Source organism: Aptenodytes forsteri, unplaced genomic scaffold (assembly GCF_000699145.1).
Source record: "Aptenodytes forsteri isolate BGI_AS27 unplaced genomic scaffold, ASM69914v1 Scaffold81, whole genome shotgun sequence".
NCBI lineage: Eukaryota > Metazoa > Chordata > Aves > Sphenisciformes > Spheniscidae > Aptenodytes > Aptenodytes forsteri.
In genome coordinates this window covers 1353647-1371040 of record NW_008795259.1, presented here as the reverse complement: position 1 = coordinate 1371040, position 17394 = coordinate 1353647, and the positions used below count along the sequence as shown (strand labels likewise).

At 40.5% G+C, this 17394-nt stretch overlaps 1 protein-coding gene across 3 annotated transcripts in view; it reads left to right on the top strand.

Moving 5' to 3' along the window:
• The window catches only part of RIOK1 (RIO kinase 1), a 29845-nt gene extending 12725 nt beyond the window's left edge, over positions 1-17120 (top strand). Inside the window, exons 2-18 of one of the 3 annotated variants that reach the window (XM_009279165.2) lie at positions 261-263; positions 1042-1246; positions 2405-2495; positions 3597-3666; positions 4378-4420; positions 5112-5204; positions 6208-6320; positions 6455-6535; positions 7074-7160; positions 8238-8375; positions 8963-9066; positions 10786-10892; positions 12013-12078; positions 13801-13920; positions 14203-14256; positions 15328-15471; positions 16985-17095. In XM_009279165.2, coding sequence (XP_009277440.1) covers positions 1106-1246; positions 2405-2495; positions 3597-3666; positions 4378-4420; positions 5112-5204; positions 6208-6320; positions 6455-6535; positions 7074-7160; positions 8238-8375; positions 8963-9066; positions 10786-10892; positions 12013-12078; positions 13801-13920; positions 14203-14256; positions 15328-15471; positions 16985-17095 — 1563 coding nt within the window. In that variant the 5' untranslated portion in view covers positions 261-263; positions 1042-1105. Of the gene's footprint in view, positions 1-260; positions 264-820; positions 841-1041; positions 1247-2404; positions 2496-3596; positions 3667-4377; positions 4421-5111; positions 5205-6207; positions 6321-6454; positions 6536-7073; positions 7161-8237; positions 8376-8962; positions 9067-10785; positions 10893-12012; positions 12079-13800; positions 13921-14202; positions 14257-15327; positions 15472-16984 lie in introns of those variants that run through there. The other 2 variants (XM_009279164.2, XM_009279166.2) reach the window with 2 other exon arrangements.
• Positions 17121-17394: the final 274 nt, after the last annotated feature.

Sequence of the window (17394 nt, the reverse complement as noted above, 5' to 3'; positions counted from 1 at the left end):
GCCGGGGGGCGGGGCAGGAGGCCCGGCGGGGGGATGCCCGCCGGAAAACTGCTGGGGAGGCCGGGCGTGCTGCCCGAGTTAGAACGGGACGTGTGAGGAAAGGCTGCGTGTGCTCTCTGAGCTCTTCTTCTCAGTTGTTTGTGATCTCTGCTTCACCACTAAAATGGCCTGGCCCACCTGCAGGCTCGGGGTGGTGGAGGCAATTTCACCTTGGCGTTATTCGATTGTAACTGGACGTGTGAAACCGCGTAAGAGAGCAGCGGGTTGCCTAGGGCAGCAGATCAGTTTGATTCGGTGTGGAGTTAAAGCACGTTTTCTGTTGGACTGAAAGCCTGGGGGGGTTTATATTTAGTGGGGAGTGAATAAGGAATGGTCTCGTGTTGTGTATTAGAGCCATTTTCTTTCTAGTTTACCATTTATTTAGTTAAATGTCGAATGCCGGCAGAGAATCTGCTTTGGGACATACTTGTCACATTTTTCTGCCGGAGGCAGAGAATCTGCTTTGGGACATACTTGTTCCGGCAGAAAAATGTGACGTACTACAGACGTTAAGACATGAGTAAGTCAAAAGGGTTCATTTCTCCCACAAATTGTTTTTTAGGTCTAACTTTTTCCACGTAGGTTGTGCTGGTGCCCTGAGTTACCAGCAGGTTGGCTGTCTGCCTCCAGTGGGATTTTGTGTGATTCCTTGTCAGGTGGAAATCTGCTGTGGCAGCAAGCAGAGTGGTTCACCTCTGGTGAAGGAGCCAGCTGGCCTGATCTGGTGTGCTCACCTGATTGGAGTCAGAGGGATCCAAATATGTGTAACTGCAGAACAAGTTAGAAGGCAGCACTGATGTGGTGAAAAAGATAATTTAAATGTTTAAAGTCATTCTTTAAAGGCAGTGCCATCCTCATATATGCTTGCTTAAAGATGGGTGAAGTGAGAAACATACCATGGAGAGCTAACCTTGTGAAATGATTTGTTGGGATAAGTGTATTGAATTTTTGATGACTGTAACAATCATTTGTAGTTATATAAACATCTGTATTTGTTTGAAGTGAATTTACGCAAGATGCAGAAACAGTTAAAGAAGGTGAGGTCACTGAGAACTGCCAGTCATGCATGTGCGAAGAATTTAACACTGAGGAAGGAGATGGTGATGATGACAACGATGATGAAGAGGAAGATGAAGACTGGGACTGGGATGACGAGGTGGGAAGACTCATGAAGCGCCACAATGCTGCTGGTGGATGCAATCCACAGGTATGTTGAAGGCTATTTTGTGAGCATCAAGGGTGCCCAAGAGCAAGTGGAGCTAACCTGGAGGCTTTGTTCTTTGTTAGTGTTAAGCTGAGCATAAATGCAAACGGAAATTTTTCCTTGAGAGGATCCCCTTCCTTTGAGTCTGTTCCTCTGCCATGCCATGTGTGTATGTACGTTGTAGCCAGAGCTCCTTTTGATTTCCTTGTCTCTATTGCTGGATTGTCTTTGTCACTGCAGTTTTCCTTCTGTTCCTTAGCTTTCTCAACCTTTCTTTGCCCACCCTGATCTCTACTATGTTGCTTACTTTTTGGTATTTTTCCTCTGTGTTTTTGAGCATCTTCCCCATCTTTTCTCTTTAATTTTGAGACCGTACCTGCTTGTCACACCCAGGGTGAAACAGGTTATGTTTTGCACTAGTAGTGAAGGAGGCAAAAGAAAGCATAGGAGATGGAGGGAGGTGCTAGAAGTGCATTAATTTAGAGCGTATGCTGTTGGCATAGAAACTCTGGTGTTGTGCAGAATGAAAAGCACACGTGGTGTGAGAACTAGTATCCTTCTTCCCCTCAGCTTGGACACTGGAGGTTCAAAACCTCTTTTTTCTTACTGGTACCAACATAACAGGATAGTTGAGATAAATTAGACTTGTGCTGATCATGGCATATCTTGTCTGACTCACAGCGCTTGTCCTGGGTGATTTATTCTTGCCTTTAGTGAGAGGTTTCTGCTGTCCAGTGTTGCTGAAATCATGTTCAGATATTAATTGTGTTTGGAGAAGACTACCTGTAAGAAAAGATAGCATCTTGGAAAGTTTTCTCTGTTCATTACCTTCTCATTTTTCTCCTTGTTTCTCTCTGCTATTTCCCTTCCTTTTAAAGACAGAAAAAGTGTTAATATGAGAGACTTGCAGCTCAATTCCCAGACTAAAAATAATCCTGAGCTGGGGCACTTTTGGGAATTTTAACTGATGTGTCACCTGTATTTTCTTTTCTTGAATTAAGTAAAATCTGATATTAATCTATATCCATTTCCTCGCCCTTTCTGGTTTTCTATTTATAGCTCTAGGCATAGGCATTTGAGCCGACTTTTCCAATGATATTGTCTGTATTTCAAAGGGCTGTCTAGAGAAGGCAACTTATATTAACAAATCCTTTGTTTCAGGCAAATAGACAGACCCCTAGTTGCTATTCAGCAAAAATGTCTACCCCTACAGACAAGGCTTTAAGGAAGTTTGAACATAAAATTAATTTAGGTGAGTATAATTGCATTGTGGTCTTTTATGAAAACAGATACCACTCTGTGATGTTCTCAGACTAATTCTGCTTACTTGAAGGCAGAACTTGCTGGAATGGCAGTTAACCATTGCCAGACAGATTAAAAAATGTTTTTTGCGTACTTGAAGTTGCTTTTAGTCTCCATTAGCTAGCTGACATACCCCTTTCTTTCCCCCCTCAGAGCCACAGGGCTGTTTTGTTGGTTTTTTTTTTTCTTCCCCTTGACTTTGCTAGACCACATAAAGTTCAAGTATTGCTTCCCTAGCTTCTCTGTAGGAGCAAGCTGTTTGGCTGGAGGGAGGGTATCAGCTCTCTGTTGTGACGTTGTTGGTCATTCTCAAAGCTGCTACCACAGCTAAATTTTCTAGACGATTGCAGTCCCCTGTAGTATTAGGGTGGTACATTATGCAACAGTTATCTCACAGTGGTAGAGTTTCTGTGATAAGCGAAGAGGCCGCTGTCCTAGCCAGTGTAGTTCGATGTTTACTATGTGATGGAAATGGCTGTTCAGCTCAGCCTGTTCGGGCTAGGTGTAGCTGTGATTGGGGCCTTTTGACAGAGGTTGTGTTTTCCTTCATAATGAAGTGGTTCTAAAACGAAGGTTCAAAAGAGTAGTGCTGGTATATGTAGCCAAATACAGCAGCTTTTATGCATTTAGCAATTAATCAAACACCATTTTAAATACATCATGAGGAGAGAATCCTGGAGTCTGTTGCTTATTCTGTTCAGAAAAATGACATTCAATTGTGGTAAGAGAATGGTGGACAAATTTAATGGTGAGATGTTATCCAAAAGGCATTACTTCTGGATGGCATTACATCTCCAAGTCTGTGGGACTGCCTCACTCATCTGTGTTGTTACCTTGTAGTCCTTGAAATGTAGACAGAGTGGAGCGCTAGGTTAACTCTGGTATGTAGCTAAGCTTCTGGGCTTGTTATAAAGAGCTCCACCTGTGTTTGAACATTGTGTTGTGACATATCGTCGGGCAGCAGAATTGCTGGGGCAATTTCAGACATGGGAAACTTCTTTGATTTTGGGTTTGTTTTTTTTTTTTTTCATTTCTCTTACGCGTTTTTCAGATAAGCTGAATTTTGATGACTCCGTTATAAACCGAGTCACAGAAAAGTCTAGACAGAAGGAAGCAGACATGTGAGTATTACTCCTGGTTCTACTTTCATTTAAATAATTTGAACCCAGAAGAGTAGTTCTTATTTCCTAGTGATCCTGTGTTTTGAATAGATTTATTAAGAAAACCAAAATTTGTACATAGTCTACATGCAGTTTGCTCTCTGTTCTTAAACTTTTGGTTTCCAGATCAGTTGTTTAAATCATTCCAAAGTTTTGATGCTTCTGTCACTGCTGCTTGGTAGCACATCTGATTGTATTCGTGTAGTAAGACAGAAGTGGTGGGTGTCATTCCGCTAGCAATGGACTATTTTATCTCTGATACTCTTTCTGAACAGAGGTCCTTAAGCATTTGGGCTAGAAAAAATACTGGAAGCCTTTTGAAGGTTCCACCTGATGATTTGGGGTACCTTTTTTTAAAAAAAATTTTTTTTTTTAAGCCTGCAGCTTATAGCCCTAAGTTGTTAAGACAGATATCATTTTCTCCTGAGTGAGCATAATTCAGTGGAGGCAAGAAGATATCTGTAAAAGTGAAGGGCACTGATGTTTATGGGTTTGGTTTTTTGTTTGGGTTTTTTTTTTCTGCCTGCAGGAGAAACCTTTGCTTTTGTATGAACTGAAAGCCGTACTTCTTGAGGCTGTCATCTTCTCTCTGATACAGAATGTCATGTTTTACTCTGTCAAAGTACTGAGTCCATGTGTGGGATTGTATAATTTTATTTTCACTTCTGCTAGGTACCGAGTCAAAGATAAATCAGACAGAGCAACAGTAGAACAGGTAAGTCCTTAATGCATCAAATTTCTCTTTTGACTAGAACAAATAATGTGGAATTTTGGAATCGATGATAAAATGGATACTGTAGGAGTACAGTTTTGCCTTGGAATTCTGTTTCCCTTGTTATCCTCAAGAGATCTGTTGTTTCTTTATGTTTCGTTCTTGTATGAAGGTTGTACTTGCTTCCATAAACATTTTGGAGCTCATTTTTGTGATTTGATCGTATACGCAATGCAGAATTCCATCTTAAGCTTTTATTAAATTCCAAAGAACAATTAAAAAATGCTAGGTTTGCTTTCTTCCTTTTTTCTTTAGCGAGACTGAACTATTACTGGCCCAAGGCCCCATAGCTGCTCTATTTCAGTTATGATAGCTATATCTCAAAAGAAACTTTATTTTAACCCATTTAATGCAACTGTGGGTGGGAAATCATTCTCTTATGTCTCTTCTAGAGCTAGCTCAAGGACATATGCTTAGCTTAAAAAAAAAAAATCACATCTTGAAAGTAAAAGCAAAGTGTCATTCTAGAATCATCACAAAATTCTGAGTGGCTGCTGTTTGGATTATCATTTGATCCTTAAGAATAGTCTGATGCTGTGGGTCCTTTAATATGGTACTAAGAATGGACTGTATTAGTAGGCTTTGTCCTCTTCAAAGAGAGCAATTGTGGTGACTTTTCTGTATTAAATTTGAGGTGTTAGATCCAAGGACCCGAATGATTCTGTTCAAGATGCTAACGAGAGGTGTCATATCAGAAATCAATGGCTGCATCAGCACAGGGAAGGAAGTAAGTTTTATTAAAAATGACATGATAGTCTTTTTCTCAGCAAACTAGGTGGAAGCTTGTGGTGCTCAGAAGATGTATTGAAATACTTGGGTTTAGTACTACTTTTCGTGTTGCTTGATGGGTGGGAAATTATCTTAAGATAAAGTGCAATTTATGTTAAAGGAAACAAGTTTCCCCAAGTATGAAAGATTTCTCAGAATACTTATGTGTTATCTTAAATTTGTGGATCTTGTTAATTGTATGTTACAACTGAAATTTTTTGAAAGGGTATGCGTACACACAATATTAAACAGTGCCTGAAAAACATACAAACCCAGGTAATTCTTTCTTCATGCAAGATTCTCTTGAATGCAGATCAAACCAGCTCCACATGTCAGCAGACATGGGAGTATCTAAATGGTGTAACAAAATTGTGTTTAAAATACTATTGAACCTTCATTGCTTTTACAAAACTAGCATGTTTGTGTGCTGTTATTATCAAGTAATATTGTAGATAATTAAAACCAGATCACAAACTTCCAAGTGAATGAATAAATCAGTTTTAGAATGCCTAGTCCCTAGGCTGATCTGGTTTTCTTCCAAGTCCTTGGATGCTGATTAAAGGCATACTTCCACCCTGTGTAGAGGTGTCAACGTGAGATATTTGGGCCATGCTTTACGGCCTAAATAGTGCACAGACTCATATTAACCCTTCACACAAGGGCTTGTTTCAGTCTCCAAAATGTGGATGAGGCAGAGTTTTCTTGTGCATTGTTGTTTTTGTCCTGTGTGCATTGTCACACCCCTACCCAGTCTTAGGTACTTCCCGTAAGCTGCCTCTGGTAGAAAAAGACTTGCCCTTGTGTGCAGTCTCACTCAGCTGGGTGCCTAGTAGGGGCCGGGGTGAGATCAGGTCTTTTTATCAGATCTTTTCCAGGTGTTAGAAAGAGAAGAGGAGAGAAGGTTATGTTGGTTTTTAAAGAGTTTTTCTTTAATATTATTTCTTCCCTTCATAATCTGATAGGCTAATGTATATCATGCCAGTACTGCGAATGGAGAGAACAGAGCAATAAAGATTTACAAAACCTCTATTCTGATGTTTAAAGATCGGGATAAGTATGTGAGTGGTGAATTCAGGTGAGTTTGACTTCTGCCTGGTTTTAGTGGGGAAGAGATGTTGTTTGAAAGGTAAATTGAAGGTAAAATCACCAGTGCTAATACTGCATTGATTGGCTAAGGGTCCCTGTTGTCTTTTATTTCTTTATTTAAAGATTTCGTCATGGATATTGCAAAGGCAACCCAAGAAAAATGGTGAAGACGTGGGCTGAAAAAGAAATGAGGAATTTAATAAGGTGATTCTTCCAGTTTTTATTTCAGCGTGCAAAGGTAACTGAAACTTTATAGGAGGTACTCTCCTATTGCTAGACTGTGGCTATTGCTACCTTTTAGGGTCTCTGGAGTATTCAGAAAAGCGTCTTAAGCTTCCCCGTGGGAGAGAGAAGAAAGGGGAGGGAGGAATAAAGATACTATTTTGTCTTGCTGCTCATGCTCGAAGCTCTTCAATGTGTGAATGCTCTGACTGAAAAGTGAGGAAAAGCTAGAAATAGCTGCTGCTGAGTAACAGCACACTGTGTGATATAATCGTAGATTAACCTGAACTGTGTAAAGATTCTTTGTCCGACACAGGAATGCTTAGAATAGGGTCAGAGCCAGAATGGTTGTGGTTTTTTGTATTCATTTTCTAGTTACTCTGCACAAGTGAGAGTTTCCTGATTAGAGGAGCTCTTATTGTGTATTATGTTTAAAGCAACAGAGCTCCTATAGGCACTAGTGCAATGCAAATAATAGAGTTTGGTTTTATTTTTTTGTGGTTTTGTTCCTGTGTTACAGGTTGAATACAGCCCAGATACCTTGTCCAGAGCCAATTATGCTAAGAAGCCATGTGCTTGTCATGGGCTTTATTGGTAAAGGTGATAGGTAAGTATCCATAGAAAATCAAACTTTTTTTTTAATAGTAGCTTTCCACAATGTTTTATTAAAAACAAACAAACCAACCCTCTGAATTTACCTACTATTACTTTAGGTCTGTACAATTAACATGTTACTCTTGCATGTTGTTGTGGTTTAACCTCAGCCGGCAACTGAGCACCACACAGCTGCTCGCTCGCTCTCTCTCCCCCCCGCCCCGGTGGGATGGGGGAGAGAATCAGAAGAGCAAAAGTGAGAAAACTCGTGGGTTGAGATAAGAACAGTTTAATTGAAATAAAATAAAAAAAAAAACAAAACAAGTGATGCACAGTGCAATTGCTCACCACCCGCCGACCGATGCCCAGCCAGTCCCCGAGCAGCAGCCCCCCCGGCCAGCTTTCCCCAGTTTATGTACTGAGCATGACGTCACATGGCATGGAATGTCCCTTTGGCCAGTTTGGCTGTGCCCCCTCCCAGCTTCTTGTGCACCTCCAGCCTTCTCAGTCGGTAGAGCATGGGAAGCTGAAAAGTCCTTGACTAGTGTAAGCACTGCTTAGCAACAACTAAAACATCGGTGTGTTATCAACTTTGTTCTCCTCCTAAATCCAAAACACAGCACTGTACCAGCTACTAGGAAGAAAATTAACTCTATCCCTGCCGAAACCAGGACACAGGTGCACGTGACCTGTAGAATACCCAGACATTTGCCAGCTACTACTGCAGACAATCTGCATGATTCTGAAGCCTCAGTTGTGTGCAAAATGAATCTGTAAAGTGGCTTAACCAGAGATTAAGGCTAGAAAGGCTTGCTAATCATACATGAAGATAGGTCATCATTTTGTAGTACAAACATTAATGTAGCACGGTCCAAATTAGCTCACATTGGAAACAGAACTCCAGTATCTTTGGCAAGCATATACCAAGCTTTGCTGCCCTTCATGCTGGCTCCATGCACTTAGCTGCTTGTGCTGACTTGCTTGACACGCTTAGTGAGCGGAAGGATCAGGTACAGCAGTTAAAGCATTTGCAGCTGGTGTGAAGAAGGAAAAAGTATTCACTTTCTGTTATTTGTGTTGTAATTTCAAGGCCTGCTGCTCTGCTGAAGAATGCTCAGTTATCTGACTCCAAAGTCCGGGAGCTGTACCTGCAAATCATCCAGTACATGAGAAGAATGTACCAAGATGCCAGACTTGTTCATGCAGATCTCAGTGAATTTAATATGCTGTATGTTTTTAAACTTTGCTCTGAATTGTGACATCTAAAATGTATGCATTGGCAACCTCTATGTGAGAGTACTAATCTACCTTTAAGGGAGGGTGGGGTCCTTTTTGTGACTGGGTTTTGTAACTGATGTAATTAATCATGTAGCTTTTAACCCAGATCTGAGCTTTCTCTGTTTAAAAAAAAAAAAACAAAAACAACAACAACAAAAAAACCCAAAGGAAAAAAAACAAAACAAAAAACCCCCGAACAAAAACCCCTCACAAACAAACAAAAAAACCAAAACCTCAACTAGAGAAAAAATTAGTAAGGTATCATTTTTTTTCTTTTTCTCCTCCCACCTATAACACAGCTTTTTGTGTTCACGAGAAGACTATTTCTTTAAAGTTTAATAATACAGCTTGTGTAGAGGAGGGAAAGGATTGACCCAAAAAAGCCACTCTGGCCCTAATATGTGAAGTGTATGCTAGAGAAATATGTTAAAATTGTTTGCTGGTTCTTAAGTTTGAAGCACATTTTATTCTCTGCCCCTCAATAATCTCCAGTATAACAGCGGTGGAGTTAGTGCGGCTCTCTGTGTTTGTTTGCAGGTACCACAGCGGGGAGGTGTACATCATTGATGTGTCTCAGGCAGTGGAGCATGACCACCCGCATGCGCTGGAGTTCCTGCGAAAAGATTGTGCCAACGTTAATGGTGAGTGGGCTGCACTTCAACTCTTGTTCTGATAGCTGGTTTATTTAGGAAGGTGAGCTGTGTTCGCCTATGTTCTTTCAGGTATAACTGACCGTAGAAGCTGTCAAACTTCTGTTAAAATGCTCCCTCTCCTAGGTTCTCATGGCTTCCTCAGGGAGCAGTGTATTGTGCCGAGTTCAGAAGAGAGTAGCCTATTTTGCTAGAAATCATCTGGCTGAAACGAGTCACCTGGCTGAATCTCAGATTTACGATAGATCTGAGATCAGTCCCAGACTGATTAGAGATCATTCCCAGTCTGCAGCAGCGCCCACCCCAGTCTTAACTTCCCTTACTTAAAGGACTGCGCAGACACACTGATGTGTTTCCTTCTGTGAGTGGAATCCACATCTGGAATTCCTCAGCTGGCAAGAAGTTACCGTGTTTTATGAAGTTACCTGCACTTACTTGTCCAGGTCTGCTGAGAGGATCGAGGCATAGAGTAATTTATTAGAGATGTTACCACTTGTCATGGTATTTTGATAAACAAGGTGCCTTTATGATATTTTTTTCATGACAATTTGGTCGTCTTGTGTGAGTATGCACGTTGTGTAACAGACACACACCTCCTGGTAGGGTGTGTTTCTCCCTGAGGACAAGAAATCTGTCACTGCAGGCTGCTTTTGTCCCCCCTTTCTTTTCAGATTGACTTTTTTTCCTGATTTTACAGAGACTCTTGAAAGTCTGTGGAAAAAGGACTGTGTGCATTTTGATACTATGTGTTTGTTGATACCCAGTATGCTAGTTTTTCCTTATTCCTTTTCTGTTAATGGATTTCTAATAACTCCCTTCTGGCTCAGATACTTGCACCCTTGCTCTTTTTTTGTTTTTTGGCTTGCTCTCCTTAGATATTCTAGTACCTTGGTGAGTTGCAGTGGTTTTGGTGTGGTTTGTTTGCTTGTTTTATGTCACTGCAACTTTCTCTGTGTAGTCCTTCTACAGAGACTCTGAGAAACACCTTGCTTTATGCTCTGCCCTAGCTGTGATCATTGCAAAGACTTGTGGTTCCATGGTCACAGAGCTGCCTCCAAACTAAATTTTTGGTTTTTCTATGATTAATTTCTCATGGTGAGAGATCTTCTGAGAACTTCAGTAGGAAACACTTATTAAGCAGTCCTCAGTGTCTTTCACTGCTGTCTTTCAGTACAGAAGTGTAGCCTCCGAATTTGGTTATACATGACTCAAGAAACCAATTCTGAGTGTAGTATTGAGGAAAATTCTAATATGTTAACGTGTCTTCCCTTTTAGGTGGATCATAATTAGGCTGTACTGTGTTTCAGTGGATATTTCTGTTTCTCTTTCGCAAAAAATCGGAGGTCTCCATTCCTTATTCTTTGAAATACATTTTTCATCTTAGTCATGGCAAATACTACACCTGTCCTAAATTGTTTACTTCTTAGCCCCTACCTCATAAAGTCTGCATCCTGCTGAAATTGATTTGGCTTTTATATTTATCCAGTTATTCTCCTTTCAGTATTTGTTGCACCTGGAAGATGAACAGTTTTATTTCAGATGGCCAAGAGTCATCTGATAACTAAATCCGGTATGATGCAGTACATGCTGCTGAGACTTTCCCAAGTCATCAGGGCCATTGGCTTGCTGTAACTGTCACTGTAACATCACAGCTGCATGTGTTACACCTAATTACTGACGGTGTTTGTCTCTGCCCTTGTTTCCTGGTAGACTTTTTCCAGAAGCACAATGTTGCAGTGATGACTGTGAGGGAGCTCTTTGAGTTTATTACTGATCCTTCTATCACGAGCGAGAACATTGATGACTATCTGTCTAAGGTAAGACCTCATGGCCTTGCTGCTTATGTAGGAAGACATGAACAATAAGATCAGATCTAGTTCAAGCTCCTTCATCTCACTTACTGTACATCCTGCTATTGAAGGAAGGTGGTACGTGACATTATGTTACGCTAGTGCTTCAAAAATGCATACAGGTCTTTTCCATTTATACTATTATAGGTTGACAACACTTTCATTCTATGTTTTCTCAAAAAGTCTAATCATGAGAACTCCAGTGTCTGTTTCAGGTGCTACTGAAACCAGGATACTTTAAATTAGTTCTTTCTTTTTGGCAAGGAGAAGCTTTGCAGAAATACAACCATGCTTATATAGAGAATGGGGTTAAGAATGCAGATTTGAGCAGGGTGGGCTGAGGGAAGAAGGGAACGACTCAGGGCAGTGTTACTCCAAGGTACATGGTCTTGCTAGCCAAATACAGCAGCGGGCAGAACACGTTGATTCTAGGAGGAGGTAAACTGACTTAGTGCTGCTAGCAGCATTTCATCTCTAGCTGCCAGTCCTCTGCTCCCAGTTAGATGTTTCTTTAAAAAGGAGGGGGTGAAGCTTTTTAAGTTAACGCAAGAGAAATGGGGGCCACATATGCTGTGCTCAGAGTGGAGATTTGATGTGTCGTTCCTGGTCAAGACCACATGAGTGTGGTCCAAATAGCAGTACAGCATAGGGATTTCCAGATGTTGTGTACTTTCTGTCATATTGGAGGTTGAATGAGACAGAGCTGTGCTATGTGGTTCCCCTTACTTATCCTCCTCTGGCTTGCTCAATGTGTGTGAGAAGAGCCAAGTTTCAGGACTGAGCACTGCTGACTGTATGCTCCTTGTGCTGTTACGTCCTGTAGTCATGCTGGGCCTGCCATAATTTAGTCTGGGAGGAGCAGCAAGCATGTTTTTCCTCTGTTAATATAAGATCTGCAGTCACAAGTGCACTTTGCAGAAATGTTGGTTACCATTAGGTGTCGCTCAAGGCGTTGCCATAAGGACAGCTGGAGTATTTGTGAGTGACAGTGTGGAGTACAGGGAGAAACACAGATGGGAATGGTTAGTTGGATTAAGTGATGCGATTCTAAAGAGTGATAACTTTGTATTGTTTTATGTTTCTTTAGGCAATGGAAATAGCATCGAAAAGAACAGAGGAGGAAAGATCCAGTCAAGATAAAGTGGATGAGGAAGTAAGTGAGGATTTTTGTTCCTGCTATGAAATTAATATTAACCTTGCCTCTTCTCAACAATGAAAAACGTTCTGTTTTATTTGGCAAAATGTACAGTTGATAAGCAAAACATTGTGATACTGAGATGTCTTGAACTATTTGAGATGTGAAGTATTAAGGGATGCCATGTGTAAAAGCTGACAGTGATAAGGTGTTAGAAGGCAAATACTCCATTTCCTAAACAAATATGTTTGCTTGTAGCTAGGTCCCTTGATGCATCTTCCAGTTCAGGTTCAGTTAGCAAAAAAACTGAGTGGAGAGATCTGATTATGCCAGTGTTTTTGGACCAGTGATACAGAAGCAGGGTATTTGGATACATGCATTGACTAAATGACCAAATTGACCTATCTAGCTCCAGTCCCAGTCTAATTCAGTTCTTGCATGTACTGTTTCTCTCCCTTGCTTTTACATTAAGTGAAGCCATTTCAAGTCTGTTACAGGAAACTGCTAACGTTCTGGAAAGGCTGGATGTAAAGATAAAACAATTTCTATCTTAGTCTTGTCTATCTGTTACAGAAGAGTTTAAAAAAAAAAAAAAACAAAAACAACCAAAAAACCAACTCTGCATTGAGCAGAATTTGTATCGGTGAGAACCTATTTGTACTGGTTCATGTGGTGTTTATCTTTGGAGTCAATACTACTTGATTTATCAAAGACTTTTCTTTTTCTCTTGGAGCTCTGCAAGTTTTACTAACTGCTTCTGGCTCAAGGTTGGCCAGGGAAAGATATTTTTGTTTCCTAAGATATCCTCAGCATACAACTTGAACTACAGGGTTCAGAAGTGTTTTGTTGCAAGCCCATCTTTTGCAAACCAATTATTCCTTTGCTTATATAAAGGTACTGACCTGTAAGAGAGATGCTTTAGTAGCATCTAAGTTCAGTTTATTTCTCTTAGACTTCTCATGTGACCATGGCTAGTTTGTGTCACTTTGTTCACAAAAGAGTAGAGCTAATTAAGGGCAAGCTCTGTGGAGGTGGTGGCCTCTGCTCTTTGCGCAGCACTTAGTCTAGCAGTTATGATCATAAAGTGTACTGAATTTGTACTGGGATTGAACTGATACCATGAAAAAGAGAAGCAAAATACTTCTCTCTGATCTGGTAGTGACTTAAGTTTGCTGGAGGACTGTTTCAAAAAGACTGCATGACAAATTTTAAGTATGTTGTTGTTGATACTGCAGTTAGGTTTTACTGTACTATACTGCTGCAGGAGCCTTTTCTGAGTTGGACTGCGAGTTGAAGCAGGTGTTACTATATAAAGAGATTAAGTTCTAACAGTGCATTTTAATGGAGTTGCCTCCTGAAGGCATTGTAAACAGTACGATAAAAACATTAGAGAAAATCCTTAGAATACAAAACCTTAGGACTCAAATAGGTTAAGAGGAAGTTGGAAGGATTGGAGAAGTTTGTAAGTGGCCTGGTGGTAGTCATGCTAAAGAGGGAGCCTTATTAGTCACGATCCATCAATAATGTGTAGGTTGCATGTTAAGTCTGCTCCTGAAAAAAAAAAACAAACCAGATGCGCTGCAGTTCAGATGGTACTGGATCACTGCTGTGTTCATTTTTAGTTTCTCCGAGCCATGAAATCCTTCATGATTATTCTCTTAAGGATGCATAATTAGGAAGGAAGAACGTCATAAAACTATATGTAAATTAGTAAGTCTGTGTTTCCTTTCACTCTACTAGGTGTTTAAGAAGGCTTACATACCTCGAACTTTGACTGAAGTTAAAAACTACGAGAGAGACGTGGATATAATGATGAAATTGAAAGAAGAGGACATGGCATTGAATATTCAGCAAGATAATGTGAGTAGACATGCTGAGGCACTGCAAAAAAGAGGGAGGGAATATGAATTCTTCTTGCTGGAAACTGATAGCAACAGACAAAAACAGAAGCCTTATTACCAAGGTGTGGAGTACTGAATCTAGTGTCATACTTGAAAATCATCTGGTTAGTACTAATGCTAACATTGTGGGTTTTTTCCTGGGTGGAGCTTTTTTTTTGAGATAGTAATTTTCTCTGGGCAAGAAGACTTAAGACTCATGTATTCTGATAACGTATTTTTCTTTCTCTCTCCCTGCGTGTAGATTCTCTACCAGACTGTGACAGGACTGAAGAAGGATTTGTCTGGTGTTCAGAAGGTGAGAGCGTCTTTTTGAAATCCTTCATTTTAGCCATTTTCAGAAAAGCACTTATAAGGAGTATAGAGAATGTCTTGTCTTGCAGCTGACACCATGAAAGAAGCCTCTTGTCTGCAGAGTGACCATTTATGTCTGGAATGGGTCTGGCATGACAGTGTGTCTGCACACCACGTGAATTGCTTCCCTGCACTGTGGCTGATGCTGGGTTGCTTGAGAATGAAATGATAATCCTTGCTATGGCCATGATCTCTAAAGTTAAGGTGGAGAGGAGGGAAGACTTCTTCCAATTATGGAAAATGTAATTGATTTAAATTGTAGCATGACTACAAGTTTTGATATGTTCAGGGTAGCTTTGCTGTAATTACTGTGTAAAGAACAACCCTGCAGTATTAGGGATAAGATATTATGTCTTACTATAATTGAAGTACTTGACAGTGACACTTCTGTAAAGTACGTTGGGTAAGAAGTTGGGTACAGATCAGTCTGTAGCAATATAATTCAAGGCAGAAGCCCTGTGTGGATTCCTCCTCCTTCCTCTGTAAATGTTATCTAGCAGTGGTGTAGACTCTGTTTTAAAATGGAAATATAAATATGGATGGGATCAGGCTGTGGTACAGTCTCCAGGCTTGTTTAAGAATAAGTGAGTTTTCCAGTGTAGATATTTGTGTTTGCAAGAAAGCCTACATACAGTGCCCCCAAGGTAGATTTGGGTATGATCCAAGTATAATTAAAAATTGGCTTCCACATATGTTAGCAAATTGCTGTTTAACTTATGGAAATTAGTTTGGGAGTGCCAATACAGCTGTGCTGTGAGCCCTGACCTAAAAGATTCTGTGTTGTATATTCTAGACTCCTTGTTCTTAGTTTGGGTTAACCTACTTTTCATTCTTTTTCTTGAGACTCAGTGATGGCTGTAGTAAAGGAGATGGCACAAGCTCACTTAAGGGTTTCTTTGCAGCAGATTCTGTTTTGGTTTTTTATATGTGTGTGTATATATATGCGTGTGTGTGTGTATATATATTGTCATTAGGCTTTGTTTTGGTTTGATACAATTCTTGATATATCTTGCAGATCCCTGCACTTCTTGAAAAGAAGGCAGACAAGTCAGAAACAGACTCTGGTGATGATGATGGTGGCTCAGAGGACTCTGATTCGGGCTGTAAAGAATCTGTACATCCCAAAGATAAACCTGCTGAAGTTAGCTTGGACAAAAAGGTCAGCTGGCCAGGAATTGTTTATTTTTCCCACCTCTGCCTATGTGACAGGAAAAAATTCAAATTTAGTTCTGAGTGGTTCTTTGCTACTTCTTGTCTGAAACAAGCTATGGACTTTTCCTGTTGTGGAGAATGAGAGCAGAGAAAGTGAATTTCAGTATGGATGCTTTATTAACGGTGGTTTTATGTAGAGGAACATGTAACATAGCTCTCTGTAGCCTAGACAATGCTAGAAGAGAGATCTCTGCAGGGAATTCTAAGGCTATGCAAAGCAGAATTTAGTGAAGCCTGGGCCGCTCTTCAGTGCCTCTGGCTACTCTCCCAGGCTTTGGTGTTCAGGCTTGTGGTTGTGGTCCCTGATTAACCTCCTTTTGCCCAGGTAACTGAGACCATTTGATCTATAGAAGAGGAGACCTGGTGACAATGTTTGTGCCACAGTGGCTTTTGTGGTACCGTTAGTACAGACTGGCTAGCTTCACTGCGGGCAAGAGATGTAATGCAGTCACGCAAAGGGATTGTGGTTTGGGTTTTGGGTTTTTTTTTTTAAGGTTTTGTTTTCCAAACTGCAGAACAAGTATGCTCTGTTTTGGTGAGGGTCTTCTGCAGAGTATCATCTATAGGTGAGAGCCTTTTGGCAGCCTTTTAGGTGCTGTGCAAAAGAAGGATGAAACTTGCTGGGCTTAAGGGGTTCAAGTTTTGCGGGTTTGCTTGTTAGGTTTTTCTTCCTAGAAAAGGTAAGATAATACATTCCATATCTGTCAAATAAAAACGCAGTGCTCTAGATTGGTAGAAAGTGTCCAGTAGAGCTGCTGCCTTTCAGATGTGAAGCAGGGAAGTCTTGGTCCCTTCTCATCCTTGTGGATAGGTTTTCATTTGGACTTTTTGTGTGAGTAGGATGAGGTTTTTGGTAACCTGTGTGTTCAGCTGTAGGTTGAACAACTGATTAGCAGCAATTACTTCCACCCTGCACCCCATTATGCTGACTTTGCATTTTCCAGTTGAGTGTAGTCTCTTCACTGTCCGGCACAAATTATAGTGTATTGCAGTAGCATAGCACCCTTTCTTGCCAATCCTGATGATGATCAGCTTGCTCTGAGTTACCAGCAGTTACTGGATCAGTATTTTTGCATGATATAGAAACACGTACTATAGTAGCCCTGTGGGTAGCAGAAAACCTAGATCAGGCATCCTGTTGTAATCTTAGGTGTAAATAGCATGAGTTAAGAGTGCCTCTTGTTCCCTTTCTTCAAAGGTTGCATGAAACTCAGGTTTTAACTAGTTTGAATTTTGCCTTGTCATTACCAGTGTGCAACTCTTAGCTCCACCCCCAAGCTATACTTCCTTTTTCCTTTCCCCTCACCATTCCTATTGATTTTTTTTCTTTTATTTCTTCCTCTTGATAACCTCATCTTTGTGTGGTGTGTTAATTAACTTGTTAATGTAACAATTGATCGACCTGCTCAAAATCTCTCATTCCTTCTGGCTTTAAATGAATGGTGTTTGGTTCTTTATAGGAAAGGAAAAAATTGGTTAAAGAAGCCCAAAGAGAGAAGAGGAAAACCAAAATCCCAAAGCATGTGAAGAAGCGGAAAGAAAAGACTGCAAAAATGAAGAAAGGCAAATAAAATCAGCTTTGGCTTGGGGAAAGGGATGGTTTCTTGTGGGTTATTTAGTCACCATCCTTTTTTCTTTTTTTAAAATTAAAAAATCCTTTATTTATATACATACAGTATTAACCGTGAGGGTGGTTTTATTAATAACATGGTGTAATTGTTTGAACAGAGTATATGCCATGGGTTTCTCCATAGGAAAGAATCAGTTCAGCACTTGTGCATGTTAAAATCCTTCACCTGTGCAGGTTTAACCTGTTGTTAAACTTTCATTGATTTGTTCCTGGGGTCTTACACCCCTGCCTCACACTGCA